Source organism: Lucilia sericata, unplaced genomic scaffold (assembly GCF_015586225.1).
Source record: "Lucilia sericata isolate MDLA Ls3-8-SP2 unplaced genomic scaffold, ASM1558622v1 Contig000433F_arrow, whole genome shotgun sequence".
Classification (NCBI taxonomy): domain Eukaryota; kingdom Metazoa; phylum Arthropoda; class Insecta; order Diptera; family Calliphoridae; genus Lucilia; species Lucilia sericata.
This window is the reverse complement of record NW_023994448.1, coordinates 272,996-291,392: the sequence shown is the minus strand read 5'-3', so window position 1 is coordinate 291,392 and position 18,397 is coordinate 272,996. Positions and strand designations below refer to the sequence as shown.

General features: G+C 28.1%; 1 protein-coding gene across 3 annotated transcripts in view; it reads right to left on the bottom strand.

Moving 5' to 3' along the window:
• The window catches only part of LOC119604806 (protein fem-1 homolog B), a 38,540-nt gene that overhangs the window by 3,659 nt on the left and 16,484 nt on the right, over positions 1-18,397 (bottom strand). For 2 of the 3 annotated variants that reach the window (XM_037957661.1, XM_037957662.1), the window contains exon 2: positions 3,638-4,033. In XM_037957661.1, the coding sequence (XP_037813589.1) occupies positions 3,638-4,033 (396 nt within the window). Of the gene's footprint in view, positions 1-3,637; positions 4,034-5,847; positions 5,853-18,397 lie in introns of those variants that run through there. The other variant, XM_037957663.1, reaches the window with a different exon arrangement.

The window sequence follows — 18,397 nt, the reverse complement described above, 5'->3', positions numbered from 1 at the left end:
AAATTGCCAGATATAAAAATTCAAAGCAAATTTGGGAAAAATTCAAGTTTGTTTGAATTTCGTTTTTATTGGTAGCCTTGCAACCAGAAGGCGGATTGCATTCGAATTGAATTTGTTCGCAAACTAATTTAATTTTTAATGCGAATAATTCTATTTTATTCGCGAATTCGTATCATACGTATGTATATATTTTTTTAATTTTAAAATGATTATGGTGGAGGGACTGATGACGCGTGTATTGACCCTTCAACAAAAATTTTCAAGCGGCAAGCACCTGACTGCGGCATACGTATGCATGCCGCTTTTATTTGCCCTTTACTATTAGATTTATTAATGTTATCAGAGTTTTATTTTTTTAACGGACAAAAAAGTAAAAACTGAAACAAAATACAATTTAATTTGATAATGTATGTTTTTTTTAAGTTAGTTTTATTTGATTTAAAATGTGATAGTGTAGAAACAAAACATGTTTAGGCAAGTTTTTTTTTTGAAAATCATATAAATTTTCATTTGATTTGGCAGCTTAAAATTGAAATCTAATAATAAGTAGGGCAACCAAAATATGCAAATGCATGTTTTTTATGGTGCGTTTAATGAACAATTCAAGAATTTCAATTTGTTAACACATATTTTTGCATATTTTACCCATAAGATCATAATTTTGCATCATTTGATTTTAATAGCCTACTTAAGGCATATATTTTTGGGTATGTTTTTTTTTTTTTTTTTTTTTTTTATATATTAAACGAAAGAAATATTTAATGGATAAAATAAAATCTAAAAGAAATTTCATCAAAATGTCTGTTTCGCCGACAACGCGTTGTTTCTTGTGTTACAAAATAATTATATTAAGTTAGATCAATGACTACTACTTACTGTCTGCACTACTTTTAAGTACACTTATAATGATCATAATAATAATCAGATACATAAGTACTTTATTTTGAGTTTTGTCCTTTTATTTGCATATTTTATTGAATTGCGCGCTAGCAACTTTTTTTACACAAACACAAAGAAAAAAAATGGTTTTTCTGTGTAAAACCATTATTGGATGCACAATAAAATAACTAAGCTGTGGTGTTGTGAGTATGACAGCGAACTAACGAACAGGTTCGTATTCTGTTTGAGCATTTTTTGTTTGTTTTTAAAACAAAACAACTTTTTAACTCCTTATTTTTAGGTAGTAATTTGTAAGCGAGCGTGTTGAGTATTTGCCTCCAATGTCATCACCGTATTTAAATAATGAGTTAAAATGCTAATGAAAAAGTAGGGAAAAGCCGTTTTTTAACTTTTTAACTCATTATTGTCAATGTATGTTTTTGATGGAATACTATATTAAAATAACTAATAGGAAATCTTAAAATTTATGAAATCACTTAAAAATGTGAATTTTTAAAAATAATTTTTTACTTTACTTTTTCTTTATTATTGAATGAGTTAATTACTTAAACGTCATTTTAAGTGCAATTAAAATTAAAATTTTGTGGTCTGTATTTATCGTCAACTGAAACCAAACGGCCATAACTAACTATCTGATGAACCCTTCTATCAGAAAAGCAGCTCGTAAAGTTTAATGCTCTGAATCTTTTGTGCGCAGAGCTAAAGCTAATGCAGGGGTGGAGTAGTATAAAGTTCCGAAAGTTCGAGATCGCTATTCAGTAAAGAAAAATAGGTTGTGGGAGGGAGGATAGAGGAAGTAATGTTTGTGGACATTTGTTTTAAACCTTTTCACATCGAAAATGGCGAGGAATACTTCTGCAGGAAGTTTGTTCCACTGTAATGTGTTGATGTGTTGTTGTAGAACAGTAAAATACACCCCACGTTACGACGGTGCTCCAGTGAATCGATAGAGTTTGATACCCTACTCTGGATACGCCCTCTCTTGTACGCGGTCGAGTAGCTCCAAAACAGACTTCGAAACTCCGGTCCATACATGAGAGTTGTATTCCATTTTCGGTCGAATATAAGTGGTGTAAATATTAAGAAGATGAAATGGAGTGAAGTATGTCTTACACCGTTTCAAAAAACCGAGACACTTGAATGCTTCTTTCGACACTTGAAAAATGTGTTAAGTCCATCGTTTCATATGTATATGCCCAGCAAAAAAATTGATGTCATACTTTACAAACGACGTCATAATCACATCTAAAAATGCGATTACATATTTTTTGCTTTTATAAACCAAATATTTCCATACAAATGAAAACCCAGTTAAAAGTGAGGAAAGAGATGTAGAAAAGTCACCAATGAAATTTATATAACCCTGTCATGAAAGAATGTGGTTTCTTTTTGGCATCCAAATATCGAATTTTACTGCTTCTAAAAATAAGATTAGATGTTCAAGTTGTCAAAATTGAACAACATCCCTCCAATGACACGCTAGTGTAAATTTCATATGTTTTTCACCAAAATTGGAAGTACTTCTAGTATGTTATTTGTGGTAAAAATTCTACTTCATTTTCCTCACTTTTTTTGCTATGTAATTATTGTTTTGTATAAGAGAGTGTTGTTATTTGTTTTGTTTTATTACAGAAATATCCATTACGGAGTGTCTACAACAAGAGGGTTTACCTATTTTTAAACAACATAGAAGCCGTCATATCTCTGGACCGATTTGGCATCATGTCATTATAGAAAAAGGTCCTTTTTTGGCCAAAATTCAAATGTTAGTTATAAGACCATAACAGATCATTGAGACAATTAGTTAACTACAGCATTAGTTAACTACAGCATTTGCAAACTTTAAAAAACGCATTTTCAGGGAACTTATGAATCCATGTTTTTTAATATAGTTGACAATTTAGACCTCGAAAATCAAATTTTTTATTAAAAATACAATATTCTTTATTGCCTTTCTTCCTTAGTAAACAAAATTTACTGTTAATTTCAAAATTAAGTGTAAACTTAAAAAATATATTGTGAAAAAGGCCTGAAATAGATCGGGGAACATTATACATACCGGGAAATCTACAACGCGGGAATCTCGTTTTGAACAAATACTTAGTAAATATTAATACCAATTTTTTTGTTCAGTGTATGAACAATTTAAGGAATCTCCCTATGCTTCCAAAATTAAAATTCAAAAGAATTATTCAAATCGGTCCAGCAGTTTGGCTGTTATTAATTTTGGCCAAAAATGGGTAAAATTTCCTATAGTTCTTCGGCCTTCTTTCAAACAAAGAATTAAAGAACACAGAAAAGGTGTCCCAGGACTCGTTCGACTTTAAGCTTCGATGGACCACCTCGTCAAAAAAATGCAAGGAAAGCAGCTATAAAATCTTTAATGTAAGAATTTCCGGAAAAAGTGGATAAATTTATAAATATGTTTCGAATAATATATCAATTTTAAAATGTTCAATGAATTTGTACAATATTTGAATAAATTTACGTATTTGTAGCAATTTTATTATTATATCACGGTTTATGTTTTATTGAACAAGTACTTGTAATACAAGTATAATTTTTTTCTGACGCAGTCCTAATAATAATAAAAATTTTTCATATTCATAACGAATTATAAGGTGACTGAAACATTAAGGCAACTAAGAAAAACCGAAAAATTGTTTTTGTAGACATTTAATTTTCAAAACACGGCGGATTTCTCGCCGAAAAATTTCCTTATTTGTAATTAACTTACCACGTGCGCATGTCCTTTGTAAGCAGCAATCATTATACATGTGTTGTTGTATTTGTTTCCTAAATTAACATCTGCTCCATGTTCAATTAAATATTTAACTATATCCAAGCGACCATCGTAACATGCAGCTCGTAAGGGAGATGATTGTGCTTTCGTATTGTGATTAATATTTGCACCATTATTAACTAATAGTTTGACAACCTGTAAATGGCCCAATCCTGCAGCCACCCATAAAGCAGTGGCGCCGTAAACTACAAGTCCGTCAAATATTACATTACACTCTCGTTCCAAGTCAATATTATAGTGAGAAAGCAAGGTTTTCACATACATCGTATTACCAGCCATAGCTGCCATTGTGAGTGGTGTAACAGATTGCCCATCTATTTCATCAAATTTCTGAAATTACATAAAGAAAATATTCGTGAATACAAAACTGTTTGTATTTATCATTTATAAATATTTCAAATTAAAATTGCCCAATTCACATTCAGCGTCGTTCGTATACAACTTTATAGAGTTGTATGTCGTAATTTTGTATTATAGCTTTTTCTTTGTTTTAAAAACAAACCTATAATAATGTTGTTCTTTTCTATTTAATTTACTCTTCTTTTAAAACTTGTGGATTGTGGTAAACAAGATTTCGTTATTTTAGTGTTCCTTTTTGATTTTTTTATATTTTATTTTGAAAGCAAAATAACTATTTTTTACAAAAAGTGTGAAAATAAATTGTAAATAATTATATTATTAAAAACTAAATTCTGAATTAAAATGTAGTGTGCAGTAAAAATTTTAATTATAGTAATAAATTAAAACCGTTTTTTAACCTTCCGTCAGATCTTAGCATTAAAGCAATGGAAAATGAAAAATAATTTCAAAACATTAAAATGTCAAGTTCAATAATCAATATCTCAATAATCTCTCTCAAAATATACGGCAAAACTGTAAATTAAATATTCCTTAAATATGCTCTTATACTCTTAAGCGTACAAATATTTAAAAACATCAAAAAACAATATTCTTACATTGTTCTGAAATGAGCAAATATCATATTCGTAAATCCATAGAATGCAGAAGAAAACCCATGTTTGCTTATTTTGGAGAGGTGTCCAAAAATATCGATTTTGCTCAGATGGGTCTTATTTTGTTCATTAGTGTCTAAAACTAACTGGTGAAAAATGTTAGCCCAATCGGATAACGGGAATCGATTGAAAAATGTAAAATTGGGTAAATAGTAGCATTTTTTAATTCTTCAAAAATTGTGCCATTAAAATTAAAGTTTCTTAAAAGTTCTTCTAAATAAATTATCTTTCCAACAAGGTATAAAATATTAATATCGGGCGACAAATAACAAAGTTATAGGCGTCTTCTTTTCACAAATATGTTGCAAAAACGGCTAAATAATTATTATTTCATTGGTTTTTTTGCGTAGATATTGTTGTTTACATCACTTCTGCATGCAAAACGAAGACCAAACAATGCAAAAAATGCCTGAATTTTTTAATAAATGGGATAACTATATAACTTTGTGTAGATGATAAGATTTGGACGAAATGTTAAGAAAAGTAATTTTAATGACACAATTTTTGAAGAAACCAAAAAAGTCATATTATTTACTCTATTTTACACATTATGATAAAAAAAACACATTATTTGATGGGAAATTATTAACCAACAAGTTAACATTATTACAATAAATTAAAAATTTGAACATTATTTTTTAAGGACATATTATTTTCAGCGACATTTTTATATTTACGAATTATAAAATCAAGTTTTATACCCTAATTGGTCCTACACCCACCTTACTGATCGGCTCAGAATCACTTTCTGTCAAATTAAGTTTATATTTCTTAAATTTCCCTGTAGAATTGTATACTAATGATTTAAAAATGAATTTAAAAATCTTGATGCAATTCGGATTCCATATTATTAATAGACAACCAAATTTTCAAACGTCAAATATTAACAACAAAATGTAACAATTGCATCGTACTCAAACTACAATTATAAATTTTAAAAGAGAAGAGTTCTGGAACACAGCTATTATTTGCTACGATTATTTCTTTTTGTATCCTGTTATAAATTATGGCATTTCGTGCACAAAGACGCAGATTATTTAAAAAAATTAGCTTTAAATCACTAATAATCAAAATGCCTATGTACAGTGTCTCTCATAATTATTCGAATTTGGGTAAACTATAAAAAGAAACCAAATTTAATAATATATTTTGTGTGCAAAATAAATAAATTAATTTGTTATATTGTCTAGATAGTCCTTATGTTTGATATCACGCTTTTTAAAACTTGAAAAATTTGCATTGATTTAAATTAATTGTGCTTTTTTAAAAAAAGTCCATGAAATTGCCTCACAAAAGTATACGAATTTTTCCTGTATTTCATATTTGATCATATTATACGCAACACAAATTTTAGAATCGAATGGTTTTTATGCGTAATATTGTTTTAAGGGGTTACTATCCACGGAAAGGATATATTTTTGGCCCATTTGGTCCACAATTTTGCGGAATTTGTACCCTCTTTTCATGTAATATCATTAAAATGGCGATTTTTGGCCATAATTGTAAATTTTTCTCCTTTTTTCCAGAGATAAAACAAAAATTTGATATTGGGACTTAAAAGACCCTTTGGGGTATCTAAAAATAATATCTTTTGTTACAAGAATCTGTATTTAAACGTTCCAAGATAAATTATTCGGATCATTCTTCTTTCGCTAATTCAATATATTGGAACTTAAGTCCATTTTTATAATACTAGGATCAACTATTTTCGGGGAAAGTTTTCTGGTATATATTCTTTTAGATATCAGCTTTTATACATTTTAAGTTTTCAATGTGTTGTGGAAGTGTACAACTCCAAAACATGCCTCGAAGAAACACCATTCAAAATAGTAAAATCATTATTTTTATATACCAATGGCCTCCATGCTGCATGGCACGATATCATTATGATCACATCAAAAATGTTGATATGTGTTTAAATATTATTTACTATGATCAAATTAAAACCAAAATTTAGGACTTACAGTGTTATTGTAACGGGCAACATAAGCGTGAAAGTTACGAGTAGTAAAAACTGAAATCTACTATATAGGATGACGTTTTGTTAAGGCATGTTTTGGGGTTGTATACCGCTATAATATATTGAAAATTTAAAATACATTAGTGCCAATATGTACATGAATATACACTAGACAACTTTGTCGAAAAATATCGTCCCTAGAGGTACGAAAAGGGACTTATGATCCAGATAATTCAATTAGAAACTGAAAAACGATACCAAAAATACATCTTGGAACGTTTAAGTACAGATCCTTATAACAAAAAATATTATTTTTAGATACCCTATGGGTTCTATTAAATTCCAATATTAAATTTTGGTTTTATTTCTGAAAAAAGGGTGAAAACATTACAAATATAGCCAAAAAATCGCCATTTTAATGATATTACATGAAAAGAGGGTACAAATCCCCCAAAATTGTGGACCAAATGGGTCAAAAATATATCCATGCGGTTGATAGTTACCCCTTAAAACAATATTAAGCATAAAACCATGCGATTCTAGAATTTGTGTATCGTATAATATGATCAAATATGAAATACAGGAAAAATTCGTATACTTTTGTGAAGTAGTTTCATGGACTTTTTTTAAAAAAAGCACAACTAATTTAAGTAAATGTAAAGTTTTCAAGTTTTAAGGGGCGTGATATCAAATCTAAGGACTATCTAGACAATATAACAAATTAATTTATTTATTTTCCACACAAAATATATTATTAAATTTGGTTTTTTTCATAGTTTACCTAAATTCGAATACTTATGAGAGACACTGTATATAATTTTTATTAATAAAAGGAAAATGTAAAACAAACTAATTTTATTTTATAGATTTTACCGCAGGATAAGTTATATATGGAGATAAGGGAGTTGTTATCGACCCTTTCCAGAATTTAGCTCCTGGCCATACCGAAGTGAACCATCGTTTACGATTCATCAAACAATTTTGGTCCATTTAAAACACTAAAACACTTCACTATTAAAATACAAATAACTTATTTTTTTTTTCAAACATACAATACAATGTCTTCTCACACAATTGCAATAGTAAAATGAAAATGTAGGTCCTGAATTGTCCTTACATGCTTATTCACATAGTTGCCAGATTATTTGGGTGCAAAATCGTCAAATTTCGAGGAAAAAATTCAAAATCCTCAATTGATTTTTGGAAATCGTCAAAAATTAGATAGTATTTCTACTATTTTTTTATTCATTAGTGCCGGTTCACACAGGGAAACTTTTTTTGGAAAACTTTAGATTTTTGTGTGTGAGAAAAAGAGAAAGAAATATCAATCATCTCTTTCTCTCACACACAAAATCAACACAAAGTTTACCTATCAAGACATTTTTATCAATATCGATTTTAGTTGTCATTATCTGCTTAATTTGACAATTATACTTCAAAATACCTTATATTGAGTTCTTGTAAACTACATATGCGATATGATATACAGTAAATATAAATATGAGATATTTTTTCTTTAACCTTTTTACATCTTTTTCATGAATTTTTATTAAAATCGAATCATGTATATTATGCTCTTATGGGTTAGGTTGATAGAAATCCGAAGAAATACACCTAGGCCACTATAGGGCCTGTGGTGTGCTCCTTTTCATGAAAATTTTTTTCACTGAATGTATTATTTTTCAATGTTCAGAAACTCAGTTTCCTGGACGAAATTCCAAGATACTAACTTCGACGAATGCCTGCTAGGGGCATAGAAAATGCTCCAGAGTTTTACTGTCCTCTCCACATGCTCTACATTCGTCTGAATCCGCACTTTCAATTTTGTATATATGTGCTTGTAATTCTGTGCGTCCACTCAAAATACATACAATCAACTAACCTCGGAATTGCTCAGGAGATTTCTCGTCTTGCTCTCATCAGGGTCACCTCAGCGGATCTTTGTGGTTCTACCCACCGTTTCATTATTCCAACAGGCCTTGTGGGATTCCCTCATCCATATTTTTAATTCAGCTTTTGTTGCCGCGTTTTGCATTCGTCAGGTTAACCACCTCGAGCTCCCTTCCCTTTGAAGCTATTACATTCGCCTTTTCGTTGCCGACTAATTTGAAAATTTGTATAAAAACCTTTATTAAAAAATCGTCAAATTTAGAAGTAAAATCGTCAAGAGGCTATTTTTGACACTGAAAATCGTCAAAATGACGATAAATCGTCAAATCTGGCAACATTGCTTATACATTACTTTCAAATACATATGTATGTAATGAATGTACATACATGTACATATATACATAAATACATACATAAATACCCTGTCGGCAATTCCTAATTAACTTCTAATTAACTTTTGCAGGCTGACTACTAGCTACATATAATGTAATGCAGAACTATTCCAAAATTTGGTATTCGACAACGATAATAACACATTTTTAGAGACTAACTACTAGGGTGATTGACTCGGTTTTTCAACCGGTCTTAAACCCAGTTTTTTTGTTTTACTACTGTGTTTTTTTCTAAATATTGATTTATAATAAGCTAGGATTAGCTAGTTTTCTTAAGTTTATATTTTCCTAATTATTTTGTACATTAAACATATATATTGTCACCTGAAATGCAAAAGGGTGTAACAACACTTTTAAACATTTTACAGGAGAGACAAAAAACAAAATAAAATTAAAACTATTGTTGATTTAAAAATGTCAAGTATTATATCCAAACATCAATAAACATGTTGGAATATAAATGTCACACCAGACATTGTCTATTGCGATGCTTTTTAGAACATTCTTGATTATGAATACGGCGGTTAATATGCAATATTTGTATATATATATATATATATATATATATATATATATATATATATATATATATATATATATATATATTTTTTTTTTTGTTTCGTTTTTTTTATTCCGAATGAATTTTAATAATTTAATTATTATTAAAATAATCTAACTCTCTGTCACAACTAACTCTGAAAAGGATGACTACTATAGTGCATTTAAAGTTTGAGTTGCTGGCAGGGTTTTTATAAAAATCCTTCCACTTACATACATAATCATGTTCGTATGAATGCATGTATGCGCACATAATTTTAGAAATTTAAGGGTGTTTTGTGTGTTTCGTTTGTAAACTAAAACTCTTAAGTACACTACGAATAATCCAAGCTTAAGGCTCATTTAGTATCTACGTTCCATTCCCTGATGAATAAGCTGATTTCTTTGGTTTACGGATGTATTTGATATTCTTTTTTATAAATGTATTATAAATATTGTATAAAGTTTTATTTAAATTTAATGTTTCTTTTTGAAAGTAAAATATAATTCTAAATTTTTGATTATCAAGAAAAATATTAACAAATTTAAAACTCAAAGAAAACTTAAAATAAAATTATATCTAAAGTATATAATTTACAAAGTATATTAATTATACATAGTATCCACAACGGAAAACTGTGTAAGTCGTTAATCTTCTCATGATCAAAATTGTCGTTGGGAAAACTTAGCCTTTATTTTACGTAGTAGTATGAAACGCAATGTGTAATGAAACCATCACACATTAAAAGACAATATGGATAAAAAATTTGAAAGTCATTTCATTTGATTTTTCATACGTAAAGTCTCATAATACTTTCTTCTTGCTATTATACGAAACATTAACCTGTTTTGAAGTTTATGAAAGTAAGAAATTATTTCATAGCCTCCCTTTTTGTACATTATTACTCGTTTAAATAAAGCCAGGAACCCAAAATAATTATATTATTCAAACTAAAAAAATTTCATCACAATTTACTTAAATAATAAATTCACATAATTTCGCGCATTATTCAAAAGCATTCCTTTGTGTGATATTACGAAACATTTCGAACTTACAGCAGTTTTCTTTTTTAAGGCATGAATTACTTTTAGTGTATCTGATTGCAGCTGCCATACATTTAGTGAATGTTAAAAAGGTGATTAGGGGTGATTATCTATCAGCTGTTGGTATTTACTTAAACACAAACTTGTTTATTTGCCTAACCTGAACAGTAGGGTGATCAATTATTTCACATTTTCCAAAAACCGGTTTTCGAATAGTTGACATTTGACAAAAATCGGTTGATATTTTTCCAATTCAGAAAAAAAAAACGGTTATCCGGTTATTGGGCTGTATTATTATTTACTTCAAAATTTAATCCGTTGAATGTAAAGAAAATCAAAGTGTTCGAAACCGGATTTTTGCATAAAAAAACAGGTTATTCGATATTCTAAAAATCAACATTTTGAAAAAACCGACAGTAGTAAAACAGAAAAATTGGTTGGAAAAAGGTTATTACAAATTATATTTGAAAAGGGCATAGGTCCAAAAACTTTCTATCTCAAAATATCTGCACAATAGGGTGTCCCGTGGACCACTTTTTTGGATGAATACCTCTCAAACGATGCGTTCGAATGTACTAAATACGAGAAAAATAAAAACAATGAAAATCTTGATCTCAGAAAAAATATATATTTTTGAAAATTTTTAACTTATCGCGGGAAAAATAATTAAAATTTTTGTTAATGTATTTCTGGTTCGCAAAACTACTTTTAGTGTATTATAAGGGCCATATAAATTTCAAAATAATCTAAAAATCTGAAATGGACTAAATCAAATGCTAAACTATTTTTTAAATATTTTTCTGTATACGCTAAAAATTACGACAATTTTGACACCTATTTCGATAAAAAGGGAAAATAATATACCCACTAAAAATCATTTTGAGGACCAAAATTACTTTTTCCGTAATCAGCTCAAAATTACGGAATTTTTGAGATCCGTTTCAAAAAAATCGAAGATATTTTTATTTTTCACAAATTATACTGAGGTCAGGATTTTCAATCGCTGCACATTGGTTTAAAATAAATTTTTCTTGGCCAAAATTATTTTTTTTACGAAAATAGTAATTTTATGGTGACCTTTAATTTATTATTAATAAACAATTTATTGTCAATTCAATAAAATTTTCATCTTAAAAGTCCTACAGGGGCCGATTCACAGCCCCAAAATAGGGCACATTTAATATATGTAAAATTTAAAACCTGCCCAAGTTTCGGTTTTTGATTCGATTAAAAAAATTTTAGAATATATAAAATCTACTATTATAGACCTACAAAAAATGTCGTTATAATGTTTATTTAACTCTTGTGGTTTTCGAGATATTCAAAATCTTAATTTATTTTTTCACATATATATTGCGATATTTTTTAATTACGAGTCTAAACCTTTTCCGATTTTTTGTAAAATATCCTCTTTTAAATAAATTAAACATTTATGAACCTTCAAAAAAAGTAATTGTTAAAAAATCTTTACTTGTTCATAAGTTATATGCGTTCAAATTATAAAAAAAATTTTGTGAGAAAGTTACGTCTTTTTTAGTAATATACGAATATTTCAAAAATTCGTATTATATTTATAATTTTATTTATTGTAACATAAAATATTTAAAAAATTAATGTAAATATTGACTATGTGAACTAGTTTTAATCTTTGGATACAGATGGGTCTAAGTACAAAATAATAGCCTTATTCTTCTCCTTAGGTAATGTTTTTTAACGAAATCACAATTTTTGAGGCGAAGGTTGTCTAAAAATATATTTATATTTTAAATTATTGCAGAAAAAATAACACATTCTGATTCAACAGACTACGTTTTATTTTCGAATTTTGTTTTTCGCTGGACAAATTTGGACATTTTTTAAAAAGTTTAAATTTGTCGAAAAATAAAAAATAAATTTTCCATTATGCATCAGAAAAGATCGTTTTTTTTTATATCTGTTTATTATTTTAAATTTGTTATATTACATTTAATAAACACATACCATCAGCTTTACAATTCATAATAAACTTTGTTCAAAACTTTTTATTTGTAAGCTACAGAATCATTTAACTAAATACTTAAGTTACAATAAACGCACTAGATTTTTCAACAATACTAAAAATTTCAATGTTTGAGCACCTGTTAAGTAGCAAGAAGTAACGGATTTTAAAAACAAAATTAATTTTTTAATAAATTGAAGTGATTTTTATCTCGATGTCATAAAAAATTTGCGAAAAAAGAATATGAAAAAGTTACATTTTGACCAGAAAAATCTAATTCTAAATAAACCAATATGCGCAGGTAGGGAACTGAGAACCATTTGAAAAAAATATACGCATCGATGGAGAGGTATTCCTACATAAAATCCTTAAGAGGATGTTCCTCTTGACTTTGTTTTTTAATAATAAAATATATTACGAAAATTACATGTGTTTTAATCAAAAACAAAATTAATTTTTTAATAAATTGAAGTGATTTTTATCTCGATGTCATAAAAAATTTGCGAAAAAAGAATATGAAAAAGTTACATTTTGACCAGAAAAATCTAATTCTAAATAAACCAATATGCGCAGGTAGGGAACTGAGAACCATTTGAAAAAAATATACGCATCGATGGAGAGGTATTCCTACATAAAATCCTTAAGAGGCTGTTCCTCTTGACTTTGTTTTTTAATAATAAAATATATTACGAAAATTACATGTGTTTTAATCAGACCTGGGAGAAATGCATTAAATGTGTTAATGCATTAACAATTTTTTCAACATTAAAAAAATTAATGTTAATGGAAGTTTATTGCATTAACATGGGTACATTTAATGCATTCAATTTGCATTAACATTAAATATTTTTGAATTTAATGCATTAATTAAAATAATAATAAAATTAATGCATAAATTTTGCATTAACATTAATGTCTAAAATAATTTATAAAAAATAAAAATACAGCGCTAAAGACCACGATCTAACTAAATTCAAGAAAATTGAATGTGTTAAAGTCCTTTCTAATAAGTCCTGTACTCGATAATACATATCAGAAGAATAGTATCATCTTAAACATCTGCATGGGTATGCTTGTTCTTAAATTCACGGTACTGCAGAGTATCAAAATACACGTAGGTACACTATTGTGAAAATATTAAACAAGCATGTGCAGGATGTGTAGGTTTGAACAAATGAGTTATAATCACACACAACTTGCTTAATTTATGAACGGAATATTACTCGTCTCGCTCGTTGAGAGTTGTGTAGGGTTTGATATAATTTGGCAAAAACATCTCGAAATCTACGAGTGATCAGTGTGATCAGTTCGAACTTTTACGTACAAACAGCCTTTATGATTTGTAACCATAGTACGGCGCTAGTATCATCATCATCATCATCATCATATATATTAATACGCAAAGCCAAAACGATAGGGAACATTTTACGGCTCTATTACTTCACCGATTTTCATGATTCTTTTTTTTATGAATGCAGATTCCGAGCCTCACTGCAGAATCTATATATGATCAGTATTCGGTTCAGTATTATCGGAAATATAAGCGTTTAAAGTTTCTACCAATACAGAATCTCATAAACTTGTATTGAATTAAAAAATAGAAAACAAAATAAGAAAGCAAAGCAACAACACTGCATTTTTTTCATTGTAGAAAAAAGAGGGGAGAGTGTAAAAACATGGTACTTCTCTGCTGATGGTTTATTTTTGTATTTTGCAATGATATTTTGATGTTGTTTTTAATAAGATTTTTGTAAACTAATATGTACATACAGTGTCTCTCATAATTATTCGAATTTGGGTAAACTATAAAAAGAAACCAAATTTAATAATATATTTTGTGTGCAAAATAAATAAATTAATTTGTTATATTGTCTAGATAGTCCTTATGTTTGATATCACGCTTTTTAAAACTTGAAAAATTTGTATTGACTTAAATTAATTGTGCTTTTTTAAAAAAAGTCCATGAAATTGCCTCACAAAAGTATACGAATTTTTCCTGTATTTCATATTTGTTCATATTATACGCAACACAAATTTTAGAATCGAATGGTTTTTATGCGTAATATTGTTTTAAGGGGTTACTATCCACGGAAAGGATATATTTTTGGCCCATTTGGTCCACAATTTTGGGGAATTTGTACCCTTTTTTCATGTAATATCATTAAAATAGCGATTTTTGGCCATAATTGTAAATTTTTCTCCTTTTTTTCAGAGATAAAACAAAAATTTGATATTGGTACTTAAAAGACCCCTTGGGGTATCTAAAAATAATATCTTTTGTTACAAGAATCTGTATTTAAACGTTCCAAGATAAATTATTCGGATCATTCTTCTTTCGCTAATTCAATATATTGGAACTTAAGTCCATTTTTATAATACTAGGATCAACTATTTTCGGGGAAAGTTTTCTGGTATATATTCTTTTAGATATCAGCTTTTATACATTTTAAGTTTTCAATGTGTTGTGGAAGTGTACAACTCCAAAACATGCCTCGAAGAAACACCATTCAAAACAGTAAAATAATTATTTTTATATACCAATGGCCTCCAAGCTGCATGGCACGATATCATTATGATCTAACTCAAAAATGTTGATATGTGTTTAAATATTATTTACTATGATCAAATTAAAACCAAAATTTTGGACTTACAGTGTTATTGTAACGGGCAACATAAGCGTAAAAGTTACGAGTAGTAAAAACTGAAATCTACTATATAGGATGACGTTTTGTTAAGGCATGTTTTGGGGTTGTATACCGCTATAATATATTGAAAATTTAAAATATATTAGTGCCAATATGTACATGAATATACACTAGACAACTTTGTCGGAAAATATCGTCCCTAGAGGTACGAAAAGGGACTTATGATCCAGATAATTCAATTAGAAACTGCAAAACGATAGCAAAAATACATCTTGGAACGTTTAAGTACAGATCCTTATAACAAAAAATATTATTTTTAGATACCCTATGGGTTCTATTAAATTCCAATATTAAATTTTGGTTTTATCTCTGGAAAAAGGGTGAAAACATTACAAATATAGCCAAAAATCGCCATTTTAATGATATTACATGAAAAGAGGGTACAAATCCCCCAAAATTGTGGACCAAATGGGTCAAAAATATATCCATGCGGTTGATAGTAACCCCTTAAACCCATATTAAGCATAAAACCATGCGATTCTAAAATGTGTGTATCGTATAATATGATCAAATATGAAATACAGGAAAAATTCGCATACTTTTGTGAAGTAGTTTCATGGACTTTTTTTAAAAAAAGCACAACTAATTTAAGTAAATGTAAAGTTTTCAAGTTTTAAGGGGCGTGATATCAAAACTAAGGACTATCTAGACAATATAACAAATTAATTTATTTATTTCCCACACAAAATATATTATTAAATTTGGTTTCTTTTCATAGTTTACCTAAATTCGAATACTTATGAGAGACACTGTATGTATACAGACAGGCTTAGGTAAAGCGAAAATATGAATTTATTGTTTTTTTATTTTTCAAAGTGTGAATGTAATAATATATATTACGATGTTAATGATATAAGATACTAAAGGATGTTGGTGTTTGACCTGGAAAAACATTGGTAGGACAACAATTCTACATAAATGTTTTGATTGATTTTAAGGATTTTAATAATGTACAAAAACAAATCCTGTTAAAATATAAGTAGGAAAGTTTAGTTGGTCATGATACACTGTCAAAAATGAATCAGTATATCGCTAATATACAGTTTTAGCACAGTGAGGATTTGATGATATTCTTCTTTATCGGGTTATTCTAATCAATTAGGAAAAAGGCAGTTATAGAAATAGAGGTGTAAAGTGAAAACTGTAGTATGTGTAGGCAATGGTTACGTTTATTAATGTATTTTTTCAAAGATTTCTTAAGAAGCTTCATAGTATATCTACTATTAAATTCGTTTAAAATACATTAATATTTAAGCCTAATAAGCAGTAAGTCGGTTGAAAGAAGTCTTTGCCGAGTGTTATAAGGGAAAATTTATACAACATAAACCTACTATACTAAAGACAGCAAATAAAATTTATTTATTGCTAATAGAGATAATATAAAATTTATCACATTTTCTTAAAGAACACATTGATCAAACCAAGTTATACACTTTGATAATAGCAATTGATATAATTTTTTGTCAGACATGTGAACTACAAAAATAGGATTTTATTTTGTAGCATATGTATGCAATCTTTCCTTCAATGGTTCCGGTCGAATTTCGGCCGCGGGGCGAACTCTAATTGTTTTGAATGCGAAGATTTTCGGCAATTTACATGTACACAACACGATCGTAAACGAACCTCTTTACAAGGGCGTAAAATATACAAACATTTTATTTAGTTGCTTCAAAGCATTCAACAAAGCATGTTGATGTCGCTTTGTTTCAGAAATTCCAATTTATTACAAATTATGGAATGCATATGAGTGAAAAAATTTAAAAAATATTTTATAGCATTTTGTCGATTAAAAGTAAACTCTAAATTCTACTAATTGTATTTTATTCTTGTAACAATGCGTTTTGCTTAAATTAACACAAATTCTATAAAATCACTCATAAGTTGTCTCGAAACATTTCGAAACAGATCATACATTATTCCGATTGGTTTTTCACTCTAACTCTATTGTCTCTGTTTCTTTTGTATTTGTTTGCTTTTACACTTTTATTGTTGAATGTGGATCATCAACTGCTTTTTTAACTTCGGCCGCACTACAGACAGTATTCATAAAATAAACGAGTGACTTGTAAGTCATTTTTAACGCACTCGTGCAGATGTCTAGTATCACTTGCTAGGTATTCCTTTTTTAGTTTATTTTGTCACACTTAAGATTCCACAGTGTATTAATGTATATAATTAGAAAGAGTTATTAGAAAGGACTTTAATCTATTTAATTTTAGTTGTATTTAGTAAGATCCAGGTCTTTTGCGCTGTATTTTTATTTCGCTTGTATTTATAAAAAATCTTATTTTGCTTTTAATGCACTCAATAGTTAAAGCACACTTTAGCCTTAAAAACCATTAATAAAATTGTGATATTCATAAACAAATAATAAACGTATATTAACTATTGTGCTGATTTATGTTTAAGTTGGCAGCACTGTACAATATGGCTGTCATTTTATGTGTTAGTGTTGCGTACAATTAGGATAAAATATTCGTTGATTCGGTTTTCTTAATTTCATATTTTTGTTTATAATAGATTTTTGACAATAAAAACAAACTTTTAAGAAAAATAAATATATATATGGCTTTAATAAATGTCTATTTAGTTCAGATGTATAAATATAACATATAATTTATAATTATTATTAAAAGTATCCGAATAACGGATATTTTGCGACAAAATATACATCACTATGACACATTTTCTTATTTTTACTTATTTTCCTTGTGATTTTTGATAAATTTTTGCAAATATTGATAAATTTCTTTGATATTTGACTAATTTTAATGCCGGCGAATATATTTTGCATTAGTATAACACTAATCAATATAATTTACATGGTTAATTACTTTATGGCATTATATTTAACCAACTAACTTTGAAAAAGCCAAATCAAATGATTTTGTCCATCATTTGGTTGACAGACGGGCATTTCCAAATTGCCTAAAAATAGTGCTGGACAATTGGAATATTGTCAAATATTCATGCATTAATCCAATAATGCCTAGATTTGAGTTTTTTCCTCAAAATATAATCGTTTAAAAATTTTCTGGGATTTTATTTACAAATTTGTAAACGTTAAAATTAGAATTTTTAGATTTTATTTTAAAAGAAACCATAATTAGTTTTCGCAATCAACCTAAAATTACCGGAAAAATCTTTATCTGAGAAAAAAATTGTTAAAAAT